General features: G+C 42.2%; 1 protein-coding gene across 1 annotated transcript in view; it reads right to left on the reverse strand.

The window, feature by feature from the left end:
- Positions 1–4,994: 4,994 nt before the first annotated feature.
- The window catches only part of LOC128939939 (uncharacterized), a 32,448-nt gene continuing 20,543 nt past the window's right edge, over positions 4,995–16,899 (reverse strand). Inside the window, exons 8-11 of the mRNA XM_054281194.1 lie at positions 16,504–16,712; positions 15,919–15,991; positions 11,176–11,293; positions 4,995–5,190 (exon numbers count right to left, since the gene is read on the reverse strand). Of these exons, the coding sequence (XP_054137169.1) occupies positions 4,995–5,190; positions 11,176–11,293; positions 15,919–15,991; positions 16,504–16,712 (596 nt within the window). The remainder of the gene's footprint in view (positions 5,191–11,175; positions 11,294–15,918; positions 15,992–16,503; positions 16,713–16,899) is intronic.

Genomic DNA, 16,899 nt, shown 5'->3' on the forward strand with positions numbered 1-16,899 from the left:
CCCTCCCAACAACTGTTTAACTCTCTTGAAGTTCATAACTTCCTTGTAACTGGGTACTACTGCTCCATTTTGTTCCTCTGAAAAGTTGCTGGAAGAGCAAGAGCCTCCCAGAGCTTCCGGCTCCCTAAAGCAGTGAGAAGGGCAATCTCTTGCTAACTTGCTAGTCAAAGGTGGGGGAATTTGCCAAAAAACCTTTTGCCCTAATAAGGGCACTGCTTATTTCTTTATGAAAATGTTCCAAAACAGGCTTTGCTGAACTTCCAGTAAAACACTGGCATGTTTCTGAGGAAGAACCAGTAGACTCTGCTGTAGTGGACTTCACAGGAAAGTGCTGGCAAGGGGATGGACTCTGCAAGGTGGGCATGTCAGAGCCTGGGCCTCCCAAAAGCAGAAAACTATGAGGACTTGTGTCCTCACAGCACCTGGAAGGTCCAGTGTTCTTCACACACAGCAGCAAGCCCTGAGAGCCACATCCCATAGTGAAATGTCCCCTCTCCTGCTTCACACTGGAAATTTGAATGGTTCCCACCACATGTGCTCCAGTCCTGTGCTGGAGCAGAAATTTGAAACACACCTGGATGAAACACTTTACTGACCTGCTGCCCTCGGCCTTCCACACCCACATCCTTGAGACATCCTTCTCCCAGATGTCGTCCAGCACCAGAAACATGATGTTGCACTCCGGGGCTGCAGCAGGGGCTACAATCAGCAGGTACTGCGGGCCACTGTCCTTGGGTCACCAGATGTCACCCTCAGCACCTCTGCGTTCAGAGGTACAACCTTAAAACATTTCTTTCCATGTGAGCAATGATGGATGGACAAGCTAAAGGTGCAAAATCCCCTTTTTTCTCACAGAGACCACAGTAACATTCAGCCCCACTTCCATGTCAAGCTCAGGTCTGCATTTAAACATATACATTAAGGAGACTGTATTTAAAAAAAAAAAATCTAATATTATGCTTTTGAATAGAGAATTTACCTAAGTAAATAATTATTTTTAAACCCAAGATTTAAGCAGCTTTAGTATTCCACATTATGCTAATGTTTGACAATTACTAAGTGTGGGTATCAGCCAGCATTTTTTTTAAGTTTAATTTAAAGCAATTTGACATGGAAAGGTTATTACTTTAGTTGCCAATAAAAGCTGTACTTTTAACATAAGTGTACACCAAGCCCTAGGGTATGTGACTATTATCTTTTCTGCAATTATGTGGTGTTCTACATAAATGTTTAAAAAAAAAAAAAACTTAGAAATATCAAAAGTACTAACTTAGCTGCAGTTTGAGAGTTGAATAGCAGAGCTGGGAAGCCCAGCTCCCGCAGACACAACACAGGTTGAGGTTTCCTCCTAGAGGTACCGCCGGGAACGGCGCTTTCGCCTGCACAGCATCGCATCCCCCGCACTGCATTCCTCGCTCTGCATCCTCCTCACTGCCTCCCCCCTGCACCACATCCCCCGGCTCTGCATGCCCCCACACTGCTTCCCCTGCACCCTGCTGGAGGGGGGAAGGCTTTTCTCCCATTCTTCACAGAATCACAGAATCACCACTATACCACTATGAGCTCTTCAGCCAACAGAACTGTATCAATATCACTTTAGCTGACCTTGGTTTGCACCCAAGAGTTGTCTTCAAAATTTTACAAGTGGAAAAAGAAATTATTTGGAAGATGACCTTTGCTTACTTCTGTCTATCATGGAAAACAAAGACCAGTTGTATCAACAATTAAACATGCATTTAACTTAAAGTATATGAGCAGTCCCTTCTGTGGAAGGGACCACAGTGTGTCTCCTGGTCCCACCTCCATAATCAAGGACCGTGATTGTAGAATACATAACATGGTGTTGAAGCCAGATAGTTCTGGTATATCCTCAGTGAGGGAGACTCCACACCCTCTCTGGATAGTCTTCCTGTGGTCTGTCACTGCGCAGCAAAGTTCTTCCTTGTGTTCAGGCGGAACTTCCTGGGAATTATTTTTGTGCCCACTGCCTCTTGTCCTTTGACTTGGCATCGCCACCATCCGCTTGACACCTTCCTTTTGGATACTTCTAGACATTGGCAAAAACCTCTTGAACTTTTTTTTCCCTTTAAAGTGGAAATTGGTGCTTCCACTTGGCCTTCGGGCTGCGTCCCAGGAAGAGACCCCATGGCTGTAGCAATGAGGCTCCCCCACAGCAGAGTGTGGGGAGCCCCATACCCAAGGAGCAGTCACCCCACAGCTCCCAACACAAATGCCAAGTTTGGTGCTACCAGACAGAAGCAGCACTGCATGGCCACAGCCTTTGAGTGGAAATCAGCCATTTTCCTCAGGAAATTCTGTGGGAAAGGGTGGGGAGCCACACTGCCATTGCCAGAGCTCCCAAATGGATGAAGACCTGGATTCAAGGCCAGGTTGGATAAGGTTTTGAGCAACCTGGTCTCGGGCAAGGTGTCCCTGTCCATGGCAGGGATCTGGAACTAGAAGATCTTTAAGATCCTTTCCAACCCAAACCATTTGATGACTCAACAGGCCTGTGGAGGAGAGAGATGAAAGTGTTTGCTTAGGAAGAGACAGACCAGCTCATACATACAGGGAGAAAGACACTTCCCTTCTGACACATGGTCTCTTCCAGGATATTTCCTTGGCCAAAGCGAGGGTGCCATGAAAAACAAAAGTACTGTGAGGGTATTTGCCAATTAGCTTTGGGACTTGGCACCAAGTGCTGCGTCCCCTTGGGCTGCTTAGTTCTGAGCCCTTCCTGTGCCACGGAGGGAGAGGCAGCCCCTTCCACCAGCCTCTCTGGGCCAACATGGGGCAGGGCCAGGGCCCACATGGGCACACAGCAATGCCCCCAGACAGGAGCCAAGCCCCACACCAGCCTGTGCAGGTAATCTCATTCCTGTGCTCTGCCCACTCAGCCCTTCAAAGGCAGAGCCTGGGGGCAAACAGAGCAGGCGAGACAAGCTCTAGTCCAAACACTGGAGGCTGTTTAGTTAAGAGATAATTTTGATTTTTTTTTTTCTAAGTCTAGGTGATTTTTTTTATGTCTGGGTTTTGTTTTTAACTTGAAACTTGTGAAAATCACAGCATGACCTTTGCTGGCTGAAAGTCTTCTGAAACCAGGGCAGTGAAGTTCAGCTTCCTGAAGTGCCCTGACAGTGCATTTTGACGCTGAACTTCAACCATCTCCAGGCAAGGAATGGAAGTTCAGCCTTAGCAGTCCATTCAGTCTTTTGTCTTTCTGCTGAGAAAGTGAAAACACTGCTCATAGTTCCAGTGCCAACTGTAGTTCATGTTTCAAATTAACTAAAGTTCATTATTTTACACTTTAGGTAGAAGCTGCAACAAACTGTTCACCAGCAGTCCAAGCAATATTATACAAGCCCCTCTAGGATCCCTTGGAAGAGCTCCTGATGAGTTCACCAATGTTTGCACATTAACCTCTGGGTGAAAAGCCAGCCAGAGGGATGTGAGAACTCCACCGAGCCCTCCAGAGCATGACACAAAATGATGCAAGTGTGGGAGCTAGGAGAGAAAAGGTTCTGTGAGCCCAGAAAAATAATAAAACGTTTAAATCCTTAATTGTTTTTCTTGAAGATTTATCCAAAATCAAGCTCTGCTTAAGCCTGTGAGTTTGCAGAGCATTGTCAATAAATTAGATCATGCACACAAGGCAAGGATTTCATCCAAAAAGTTCTAGCCCTGAGTCGCTTAACAGCAGCACTCCCCAGAAAAAGGACTCAAGATGAAACATGAGATATGTATTAATTATCAATGGTCTAATAGAAAATTTAATGAAGACAAGTATCTTCTTGCACTTTATCCACGATAACGATGATAGTACGTCAGCGAGGCGCATACCTTACAACGTAGCAGTGAATGTCAAGTCTGAAGCCATTACAGCAATTCCCCACAATAATGGCCAGCCAATGCATGGGCTTGTAGCACTTAATCAAAGTAATGACATCCATCCACAATTATTTATGTTATGGTAACAAAGAGCTGCCAAATGCAAAACAAATGACATGAGGATTTGCAAGTGAATTTCTTCCCGTAAATTCTCCTTAGGTTATGCTTTAGGGCCCTCAGGATGGAAGTCTGTCTTTATTCAGAGCAATATCAGAACCATGGGGTTATTGTGCCACATTTTACTGCCTATAAACAATGAACCCAATGCTATCACTAAAACAAGCTCTTCAGCCAACAGAACTGTATCAATATCACTTGAGTTGGCCTTGGTTTACACCCAAGAGCTGTCTTCAGATTTTTACAAGTGGAAAAAGAAATTATTTGGAAGATGACCTTTGCTTACTTCTGTCTATCATGGAAAACAAAGACCCAGTTGTATCAACACTTAAACACGCATTTAACTTAAAGTATATGAGCAGTCCCTACTTACCTCAATAGGTTTGGATTAGAGCCATTATAATTACCAGCCATGAATCTCTATTAAGTGCAGCACTGTTCTTTCAGGGGCATTTATGTGGGTGTTTGTATAAAAACACTGTCAAAAACTAAAGAACACCAGTAAATATTAAATGGCAACATTCAGGTTCAAATGTAATGAACTAATTTATTTTTTTTAACACTACATCCAACTGTTTTTCACCACTCACAGATGTCACTGGAACAACTTGAATACAAAAAAATTGCCTAAGAACAATAAACTACACAGACCAGCTAATATTGATTGCTTTTAAAATGCCCCCTGTTAAACTTAAATAATAGCCAAATCTCACTGCAGTAAATGTACTTTTATATCATTAAATACTAATTTAACAGAAACGTGACTGCGCAGTGAAAAACACGAAAATGCTGGAAAACTGAAAGATTGCCCTTTTTTTCTGCCTTATTCTTCCTGTGCATTATACAAGTCTCCAAATTAACACCTGAAAGGAGAAAACAATAATTTCGTATTAGCTGGCTATGTAGTCACACAAGGCAAAGCTGAAGCTAAGTTTAACTTTAATACTCACTTTCCAAGGCCCGTGAGAAGGGAGACTGCAGAGCGCCTCTCACCACAGGCTCTGGCCGCCCTCGATGACCAGGTTGTGGCCTGTCATGTAGTCAGAGGCCTCGGAGGCCAGGTAGACCACAGCAGCCTGCAGGTCCGTGGGCTGGGCCAGCCTCCCAGCAGGAATGTCAGCCAGCCAGCGCCGCACCAGCGGCCGCAGCTCCTGCGAGCGGATCAGCGGCGTGTCAACGATGCCCCTGCAGCGAGCACACCAACCAAGGGTTCAGCTGTGAGTCCTGCCCAGAAGGAAAGGCAGCACCTAGAGGTGTTTTATATTAATTCAGAAGGAAAGCAGGGTAACAGCACAAAGGAGATGAGCACATCCTGCCTGCTCTGCCCTTGCTGAAAGTCATGGTGCAAACTTCCATAATGCTCCCTTCCTATCATCACCTTCTTGCTGCTGATGGGCAGCTCAGGGGTTTCCTTTCAAGCACACGTACACTCACACGATCTTCTCAGCTAATAGCACAACCCCCTTACTTTCAGGTTACCCATAATCACCACTTTAAATTTATTTTCCAGGAAACAAGCACAACATTGGGAGTGAAAGGGGTCTGTCGCAGCTCTTGGGAACCATTGTCCTTCCTTTCTCATCACTCTACAACTAATGTCATACAGCATGCTTGTGTACAGCCCAGAAACTGAAAACAGACCAACTCCCCATATGTCAAACAACGAGAGGAACAAAAGCCAGCACCCTTCTGAGCACCAGAGCCTTTCCACACAAAAAAAGGAGGGGCAGAGATAAACACAACACACCCAGTGTGATCCCTCTTAAACCAACACCTGACAAATCGCACTGATTTACTTGTCATGCCTCGTTTGCATTAATGACTGACTCCACTATTTACTAAAAGTCTGCTAAGTTTGTTTTTTTTCAGGTGCCCTAAAATGCTGCAGGAAGCACAATGCAGGGCAAAGATTTGGCTGGCTTTTATGACTTTAGCTGCAACTGATTTGTCATACTCCTCCTTAACAACATATTTGTATTTTGCAAAATGTATAATTTTTTCAGCCCCTGAACAAATATATTTACATAACTGTGTCTAACGAGAAATTACATTTAACTTCTCAGAAATGACAATAACTAAAACCTGAACTGCCAATTCCACTTCATTAGTGTGGTAGAAATGCATTCCAAATGTTAATAAAAATTCCAACATGCTGATAAATTAGCGCTTCTAAGGAGCATGTGACACCTTGGTTAACATATTCAACCTCAATTATATTTCTCTTCAGCACCCTGTTATCTGGAACCTTTGCTGGCAATCAGAGGTGCTGTTTTTCAGCGGCCAATTTTCTAGATAATGTAGCTTATCAACACTGTGGGTAAACTTGCCAATGAAATCAGGCTGCACTGAACCACACACACGCTAATTGCATCTCTTTTTTATGCATATTTACAGACTGTCACTTCAAAGAAATCAGTGGCCCATTGAGGCAGCCAGTTAGCTGGAAGAATTGCCTCTTGCAAATGAAAATTAGCAAACAAGCTAGTGATAAATATGAAATGAACAAAGTATAAAAATACCCGTTTTGTTCTGAAACTTCATCGGCATCCCAATTTAGACTTCCAAGGAAATAATTTTTTGAGACAGACTGGATTCTGGGTATGAGATTTACCTTTTGTTTTAAATGAAGGCTGAAATCCACTATTTACTCTGTTATGAAGTGGAACTAATTCAGATTTTCCCCCAAACATTTCTGTTCGCACTAATCAGGCAGGATTTAAATATCAGCTTTATATTTTATTGTAATTGTCAATAAAGAGCAGAGCGGTTCAGAAACACTGAGTGATGCAGCTCACTTAAGTTCTGGCAATGTTACAAAATCAAGCACATTCCAGTATAGGACTGTGAATGCTTTACTTATTTCCTTCAAGCAGAGCCCCATAGTCTCCTTTGCTTTTCTAAACTCCTCAAGAGCTGGTTTTCTTCAGAGAGAAACGTGCTTTGAGCAGCAGACATGAAATATATTGAACTCCTTTCCCTTACGTGCCTCTCACTGAGCTTACAAAACCATCACCATCGTCATCATCATTCTGGCTTTACACTAGCAGAGACCAGAATAAAATCCATATGATTTTCTTGTTTTTTTCATTTGCAGATACATTTTAACCTCAAGGGAATGCAGATTAGGGAATAAAACACACAGTCCTCCAGCACAACAGATTTTGCTAAAAAGAGGACGTTTTTCAATCTGTTAAGAAAAATGATCTTTGGTCTGATCACTGCAGTCTGTGAATCACCGCGCTGTGCTGCTTGCTGGACCTTTCTTTAGGTTCACTCCACGTAGCAAAAATTTAGATGTGAAACCAAACTTCACTACAAATTTTTGTTATAGAAATGAGAAAAAAATACAGCGCAAAACTTAAAAGTTGCAAACACACATACTGATGGCACTATAAATATTAGGCATGTCATTGATACTACACATCTTCTGGGAAAGCTTGGTGCCAAGTTGGGCAATTTAACGTTGTCGAACCCTTTTAGGCAGATTTTAGTTGGCTCCTAACCAGTTCCAGCAAAGACAACTGCCAATGCATTAATTCCCTACCTCATCTCGTATGCAGTGCTGAGCCTATCAGTACTTTTCTGTTGCATGTCAATGTAATATCAAACTGCTGGTTCCTTAATGTTAGATATGAGCATCAATATTTCATTATTGATACACAGGACAATTTTGGACATAAGGGGGGGAAAAAAGACCCCTAAAAAAAAGGAGAAAAAAACAATTGCCTGAAACAATTCCACTTCAAGAGACACATTAGGAAAAATATCACTTACCAGATACTTAACTGGAATTGTTACGTGCACTCAATCCCCAAATGAGAGCAAAAAAAGATTCCATCTGTGTGTAACTTGATTTCTTTCAGATGAGTTATTAATTTGAATGAGTTAAGTACACTCCACTTAATCAGGAAGTGTTTAATCACAAGATCCACTTAATTGGGACATCTCCCAAGGAATTAAGATTTAAGTCCAAAGATACTTACCAGCAAAGACTGCTGCTTAATGGGGATAGTAATGCTGCTTAATTGGGATGCCTTCAGGTGATGCTGGGGTGCTCCCTCACCTGCCAGCTCTGCCTCTCCTTCCCCCTTATGGAGTGTTCCCCAAACCTGCAGTGATCCTGCTCTGCCTGCTTTCTGGGGCTACAAGCCTGGTGCAGCACTGTGTGGCTGCCTTCAGAGGAGCAGGGCAGGACGCAGGGCACGCAGAGGCTCTTTGCCCAGCAGCCCAAACCCAAATCCCTGCAGCCCATCAGAAGGGAACATGGTTCATCCCCCAGGGCTGCTGGCCTGGCTGCAAGTTGACCTTAATGTCAGATCCACCTGCCCTTCCCAAAGGTCATCACATGATGGCATTTCATGTCTTGCTAATCAAGAAGGCAGTAATTAGCCAAAACAATGGACATTGATTCAGTGTAATGGCTGCAAAAATGATGTGTTCAATGCTGTACATGCCAAAAAACCAGACGCCTTCCAGAATTTCCTCTTCCATCACACCCAACACACTTCCATGTCCTGAAACCAGCAAAGAGACTAAACCCTATGGGCAGCTGGGCATCAGTCAGTGCCCAGTAAAGTTCTCTGATTACACCGAGGTACCTGCTGCAATTCAACCCCCACATTCATTTCGGGAAGACTCCAAGACCTTCTTCATTTTTTGGCATCTGTGCAGCAGGCTGTGAGGTGATGGCACGGGATGGTGGTGCAAGCACTGAGCACAGGTTCCACAATAGCAACAGCATAAGTCAGCCAAAGCATCCAGGGAATCTCAGCCACCTTCTCTCCCTGGGCATCAGGTTTGCCTGGCCAGCAAGAGAAGCCTGCATGTTCAATTTTATAAATGTAATAAATCATCCTAAGGACTCTGTCATAACATTTTATGCATTGCTAACTTTTATGCATTGCTCTGCATAAGTTTTATGCACTCATTAAGAAATTAAGTTGATAAAAAGTGACCAGATAGGAAGAGGGGGAAAAGGCCAAAAGGTTTGCATGGTGAAATAATGTTTAAGGCCAGACTGGAGCATTTGAAGCTTCAGACAGAGGCACACTGGGAGTGCCTTAAAGCTTTAATGCAACCGTGACTGGGAGGGGTGAAGTATTTAAGGACACAGATATTTTACTTATCCAGAGCTGATCTTGGGTACCATAATGCCTTATACCTACATTTGTTCTCCTCAGATTCCTTAAAATACCATCCTGTTATAAGATGACATTGAGGCTTCTGCTGGTGCTGCGCACTCAGATCAAGTGGGTCAAAGGTGTCCCTGGTCCTTGGTGAGTCACATCAAGAGACAGTGACACTCGTGAGGTCCACAGTTCTGGGGATGGGCCCAAATGTGCACTGAAATGCAGGTTCACATCTCACACAGGCAGGACTCTAATGTGAATAGTTATTCACTCAGAAGCAGATGTGGTTTTTGCTCATGTGATGGAGGATCTGAGCTCCATGAACTGCTGCAGGCTCCTTCCTCGTGCCCAGGGGTTCCTGGGCAATCCCATCATGAGGGGCTCAGCCAGAGCCTGGAGGCTCTGTGAGGGAAGTTCTGCTGGTCCCCAAAGCAGCTCAGTCCAGGTTCCCACCTGCATTAGGGAAACTGCTCTGTCCACAACATGGGACCTCAAAGACAGCAAAATATTTGTTCTCCATATGTCCTTCCTGGCTATTTCTCCAAAAAGGCAATACATCACCCCGTTTTTGTTGTAGGATTTTGAGCTCAGAGATAGAGTTTAAGACAGGTAGAAATGATCAAAATGCAACCCTGTGTTGCCTTGAAAATTAGAAAGAGAAGCTGTCTATTTTTTCTCTGTGCACTGGCAAGCGTCTCCAGAAACATAACTTCTCTAGAAGTGAGTGCTTGCTTCCAAGCTGTACAAAACAATGAGTTTTGATCATTTGGTAACTATTTTTTAAATTTATGTAAGCTCCTAAGAAATGGGTAATTCCTCCTTCTCATCCATAATTGCTGTGAATGTGGCACAACTATCCCACCTCTGCTGATGCAGATTACCCCTATGTTTTCAGACACAATTCCTGCCAGGTCCTGCTGAACTTCCCTAATTCCCTTCATCTCCCCAGCTCCCGAAAGCCAGTGTAAATTCACTAGTGCTAGTTGTAGGAGCACCATTACAGTGCTGCTAGCATGGGCATGGGGAAAATCCCATTAGGAAGTAAGATGCTGTTGAAAGAATCTGTGGATCACGTAGAGTGACGGCTGGAGTCTCTGGTATAATTAGTAATAAATAATCATAAGGAAGACAGCTAGCACAAGCAAGGGGAGAGCAGACCAGCGGCAGAAAAAGAAGCACTTGCCATTAAGCTCTGTGATTTTTTTCTCCCCCTCCACTTTGTGGATTAAAATATGTAATTTGTTTTCCCTAATTTGATCTACATTATTATCTTCATTATTACAATTTAACTCCTGGGTTAAAATCCTGCCCTTCTTAGTTACTCTGATTGACTTCAATGGTCTACAGAATTTGACCGCTTCCAATTAACGCTATCCACTTGGGTTTCTGCTCAGCACTATCATGCACTGCTAATTGTTTAATAAAATGACTGGTTGGGCATGGGTGTGAGAAACAGGGAGAGACAAAGTGAATCTGGTAGGAAAACTTTTCTTTGTGAATAAATACCCTAAAACATAGAGCTTGAAATCTCCAAAAATAACGAAAATGCAATTTGTAATAAATATATGTGTATATATGTATTTACAAAACTAAACCTGGCCTCCTGTGTCTGTTGGAGCTGAACAGTAGCTCAATGACAGCAATAAAATGTAGCTTTTAAAGTGCCCATGTATTTGTCTCAAGTAAAAAGGGAAAAGAAGTATTGTCTGTTAAGTGTCAAAAACCCTTTCTTTAACCACAGAAGGCTTGAACAGACTAAGGAAATATTTCATCTGGAAGGGAAATGCTAAAAACTACCCTTCACAATATTGGAAAACCTATTACCAAATGCTAAAACCTCTCCTTAAATCCCTGAGTATACACAGCAACAGAGCAGGCTCGGTTCTAAGTATTTAAACCTTTGTTAAGGAAAAGACAACATAAAAAGGGATGCAATCCACCTGCTAATTAGAAACTTTATTTGCTGAGATAGTGTTCATTTGAGCTTTGTAGAACATTTCATTCCCTTTGTAGTTTCAAAATGAGACTACATTTTACTTACGGGGAAATGCAGTTGACTTTTACTCCTCTGTCAATCCACTCGGTTCCCAATGTCTGTGTTAATTTTACGACCCCAGCTTTGGAGGCGTTGTATGCCAACTGCTTCTGTGGGTGAGGAACTACAAGGGATTCAAAAGAAGAAAATTATTTATTCTTCCCAAATTAAAGTAGCCCAGGCACTACACAGACAACTCCCTGCATTGAGATGTGCTATTTGCCCTTTTCCCAGGTACCAGGCAGGGAGCAGCAAGAATTCAGCCACCTACAACACAAACCCCTAAATAGGTATTTTGCCATCTAACAATTTTGTCTCAGCAGATGGGCTGCTGGAAAACAATGGCAAAAATAAAAGTAAAGACATTTAAAAGATCCCATATTTGGGCAAAGACAAAAGCGATGTATTAAACATATATATGCAATACTTGACTGCTCTGAAGAAAGATAAATAATCATATACACATATGCACATTCATATATTGTACACATATGTATATTTATATACTTGTGCACTGTAATACTAATAAAATATATTATCATATAATTCTAAAATATTATATAATCAATAATATAATGTCTGACATATTCTGTGTTATGTAATATATTAATATTATTTATAATAATATGTGGTAGATAATATTTGATAGCTGAATGTAACAGTAAATTGTTTGATATGACATTATATGATAGAATATAAGTGCATAATAGATTTTATATAACATATTATATACAGCTTCTTGGAACAAATTATTCTCCCTAATTTTTAAATTATCCATATTCTGAGGCAAACACATATTATCATCTAACAAATGTTTGTGTGGATGTGAACACAGGTGCATCCCAAAAATTCAGAACACTCACCACTTTCAAAATCTGAAGCTTTTGAAAATGTTTCAGAGATGTCACATGTCAGTCAAAGACAGAAAATGATCAGCTTGCTAATTACAATGTTCAAGCTTGTTAGTGCCGTGTGCTCGGTGGCTCTGCCCCTCTCCAGCTCAGTGAAAGCTACTTAAGGACAAATCCCCAGTGGGTGTAAAGTGCCTTAAACCCACGGGAGTCAATCCAAGTCAGTCCAGGTGCTGGGATTCACACCCACAAAGTATCTCTCTTTGGACTTTTCTGGCTGCCATTAGGACTTCATTAAAGAAATCCAGTGCAAAGCATCCATCCATAATTAGCTCTGTATCAGCACAGAGCTTCACTGAGCTGCTGACTGATGGGAGAGAGGGGGAAATCAGGGCAAATATCAGTAGTCACAAAGACAGGCAATTCCAGCCTCTGGGGTTGGATAACACTCCACCCTGGAAGAAAAGGAATCACTGGGTTTGTGCAAGGCTCAGCAGCCAAACCCCAACTCCCAACATTTTGATAAAAGCACATAAGCAGCACTAGTAGCTGGCATTAAACTGGTCTCAATAAATTAAGCTGATGCATCAGTTCTATATCACTCCCACCCATGGCATCCCAACACGCCCACTACTGATTTTATTGACTTAATCTCTTGGGTTTGAATATGTCAATGTAAAGGGTGGAAACAAGGTGATAACTGAGTTACCAAAACTCTGAAAAAGCCAAAAATCAGTGCTGCAAATCAGTGAGTATGTGAACAAGGACTTTTGCCTTGAACAGAGGTGTTTGTGAATGGATTTAAAGCACACACATAATGGCAGCAACAATTAGAGGGGTTTTTTTCTGCATATGCTGCAGGTTTGCTCAGAATTCAGAGGCCTTTTCCTTGCTAAAAAGAGTGTTTCTTATCATGGCCCTCCTCTGCCAGCATTTATTCTGTGCTCTTTTTTGTTCAATATGAAATAATTTGCATTTTGGCCAGCAGAACTGCCTTGCCCTCTGTGTGTGCCTGCTGCCCCCTGACGCAGCGCGCCGTGGGGGCTCTCAGAGAGATGTGGAACATAATTTCTTGATTAATTGCCATGCATCAGCTCCAAGTTACATACAACTTCAGTAGTTAACCTTGCAACCTCCCAAAAGCAGTTCTTTGCTAAACTTTCCAAACATGTCTGTCTGTGATCAATCATTTTGGTGGTCACTTGCTAAGAGGAGAGGAGTTCTGGCACTGGCTCTGCACCTACAGGGCATGTGGGTGAGAACAAGTTGCTGCAAGACACAAGAATCAGTTTCTGACTTGGGTGATGAAACGCAGCTATCAAAAGTCCTTCCATGGACTGTTGCCTTTATAAGAATATCTGAAGAAGGTAATTAGGAGCATGAAATTTTCCCCTGATGAGACACTCAGCCCCTCTCAATTGGAAGAACTCAAGGAGAAGCTGTGAATCTCTGGCGTTGGATGGGATTTCTGCAGATAAGCACTCCATTCCACCTCCTCTTCCCTTACCTAAGGTGGTCTCTTACAGAGAGAAGAGCAAATCTGTAACCTTCCAAACTCATACCAAATGGGGCTTGTGAATAAAGCCATGCCTCTAGCATTGTCACCAAAAAAATCTGTATTGCTAAGACTTCTGAGAAGGACACTCCTATTCAAAACAGATGATAGGAGAAAGCAGATAAAAATTCTGCCAACATTAGCTGTATTATGTTTTAAACATCTTTGTTCTGACTTTGGCTGGGGTTTTTTTCCCAGAAGATCCTCTCTCCCATCCTTGAGGGAAAGAGGGAAGGGCTGTGGGGTTATACCACAACAACCTGACACTGCTGCTGACCCCTTGTTTGGTGCATCAGGCTCCCAGCCTGACCTTGAAGCAGCCACACAATGTTAATGAGAGGTGCCCACAGAGCAGAGCAGACCACTTCCCACTGAAGATATTCACTGTAAAAATTACAGCTCTGAGTTACACCTGTGTGAACGACGCTGCTGATGGAGCAAACGCCTGGAATAATTCCATTGGAACACCAGAATCAAAATGCACATATGCAAAATGTATGCAGCTTATCTTCGATTAATTAAAGCTGATTCTGAGCAGTGTATCTGGAAAAATCACAAACAAAAACCTCCCTATCCTGCTAAGTGTCTCCTCATTTTCCTGTATCTCTGAGGAAGGACTCAACCTACAACAACAACAAAAAAAATATCCCCTAACTATTTCTAGAAACATTTCATACTATGCCAGTTGGCCAACGTACTTAAATAACCAACCAACCAACATATTTATTTAACATTCAGCAGATGGACATGATATGAACATCGTGGTTTTCAGTCGTAGTTTCATAACTACTAGATTTTCTCAATGCCAAGATTCAAACAGGTTCAGGAGGTAAACACATCTCTCCATCTCTTAACTTCTGGCCTAGCACACATTAACTTTCACTGACATTTAAATGCATCTTGGGATGACCCTTCCAGGTTGCTCTCAGGGCTGCTTTCCAATGTTCCTTTCTGTTCCAGGACAGGTACTGCCCTCAGATGTGATCCCCTCTGCTTGGCCCACCAGCCAAGGAGGTGCAGCTCCAAGATGGGGCTGAGATGGATGCTGTGTTGGAATGGCATCACCACCCAGCTCAGCAGAACTCTGCCAAGCCCCAGCTGAAAAGTTGGAAAAAGCCTCTCCTTAAGCAGAGCAGACCACTGCTGGGCTGCAGCGAGGCTGGGAGCTGTGTGCCAAACCAGCAGATCCCCAGTTTGTGCCAATTCCCAGAGCTTCCTAACTTTCTCCAGGATGGACTACGTCCCAGGAAATTTTGCTTTGTGACAATGATGTGGATGGTGACAGCCCAAGCACAGATCAGAGCCCGACTGTTCAGAGCAGAGCTGGAAAGCCTGAGGTATTTGAAATTTAAAGCAACGCAATCTTTTCAGAACTACTTTTCTTGGGGAGTTTTTGTAACTTTACAAAGTTGGGTGAAGGGGTGGTGCCTGTGTTTAAGCATAAGTAAAACAGGTGGTAAAGACACTTGAAAAAATATTAACAACAACATTATAAATGGATTTTTGAAGAACCATTTAAAGTTACTGTGCAATAAACTGAGTAGAATGACATTGAATGTCAAACTGGGCACAGTAAAAATAAACATTATTCGGAAGGAAAATAAAAAGACTGCATATTTATGTAACATTCAGCAGATGGACATGATATTAATACAGGGGTTTTCTGTTGTACTTTTATAGCTACTAGATTTTCTTGCCTAACTTGGCAACCCAAGGCACCATTTGATTTTTGGATTTGGACAATACTGCAACAGATGTCCAGACCAATAAAATAAATTCCTAAAGGGCTATGCTTAATTTGTGTAATTGATCAATTTTTGTTACATGGGCTTCAGCTCAGCAGCCTTCCAGATTAGCTCAGCAGTAGGGATTTCATTCCATATGTTACAATGGTTTATTGGTCCTTTTGATGACACTGCTGATTCAGCAGCGTTGGTGCAGGCACCTGTTGGCAATGAGAATGTTATAAAACCCATGGGTACCAGGGCAAATATTGGCACAAAATCCTTTGGGTGGCCTGTAAGCATCTTGTGGGCTCAGCTTCCCACATGCCAAGGAGTTTGCCTGAAACAGCATGGAGGGAGCAGCACTTCTCCTGTGGTATCTGCTCCAGAGTCAGAGAAGGTGACTCCACCTTTTCTATAAAAAGTAATAAGTGCTCTAAAACATCGAGGACAGATAAATGTTGAAAAATGATATCAATAAAAATTTTGTAGTACATTTCCTCTAATATGAAATGTCAGTGATTTACTCCTTCCCAATACAGGTTTAATTGATTCAAATAGCATCGGTAGTAATTAAAATATGGATTCTGAAGCACAACTGTTAGCTCTCATCACTCACCTATTAAACTTGCCATAGATGCTGTGTTAATTATCTTCCCATATCCTTGATTCAGCATAATGCGGCCTGCAGCCTGTGACAGAAATTAAAGGAAAGACCAGTGACCCTTTCTGTGATTGTGCTAATAATGACATGATAATAAATTAGTCTTTTCAGAAGAGTTGATGTGCTAACACATTTTTTTTAAGTACCTGATATAAAAACTTGGTATAAAAATGGCTGATGCAGGGAAAAATCCCATTGCCATTTCACACCTCTCCTCTGCTGGCAATATTTTTTCCAAAAAATCACAAATGTTGGGAATTCCTCCCTCCAAGCTTTCTGGTTTTCAAATAACCACCCTTCAAAAAAATTTTGGCCATTCCTTAGTGCCTGGACTTGGGTAGCCACCAAATACCAGCTGCTTTTGAACGTATTGACCAAAATTTGTAATTAATATAAAGCAAATCTCCCCTAAACTCCACCAAAACTAGGACCAATTTTGTTGTGAGAATTATTAGTAAAGTGCTATTATATCTTGAGATAAAGGAAACAGAATATTAATATCCATTTGCAAAACTAACCAGTGCAGTATTTCACACTTACTTGGCAGCACAAAAATAATCCTCGCAAATTAACATTAAAAGTTTTGTCCCATTCCTCCAGGGAAGTCTCTTCACTTGCAGAGTTCAGATTGATGCCTGCATTGTTGCATGCAATGTGGACTGTGCCCCAGCGAGCAACAATTGCATCCACCATCCTTTGCACATCCTCAGGCTTGCTCACATCTGCTGCCAGGGCAAGGCTCTTAATGCCTGCATTGAAATAAGAGTGATGGAGTCAGCACAGGAATTCACGAGGGGAAAAAATCTTATTTTATGATTGTTTTTTAATTCATATATGGAGATATTTTTTATATGGCTGTATTTTATACACACATATGTGTGTATATATATTCCACCTTAATTCATTGCTCCACAAATAGTAGCAAAAGGTGTGTTT

The sequence above is a fragment of the Melozone crissalis genome, unplaced genomic scaffold (genome assembly GCF_028551555.1).
Source record: "Melozone crissalis strain CALT ecotype California unplaced genomic scaffold, PUWL_Pcris_2 ptg000029l_1, whole genome shotgun sequence".
Lineage (NCBI taxonomy): Eukaryota > Metazoa > Chordata > Aves > Passeriformes > Passerellidae > Melozone > Melozone crissalis.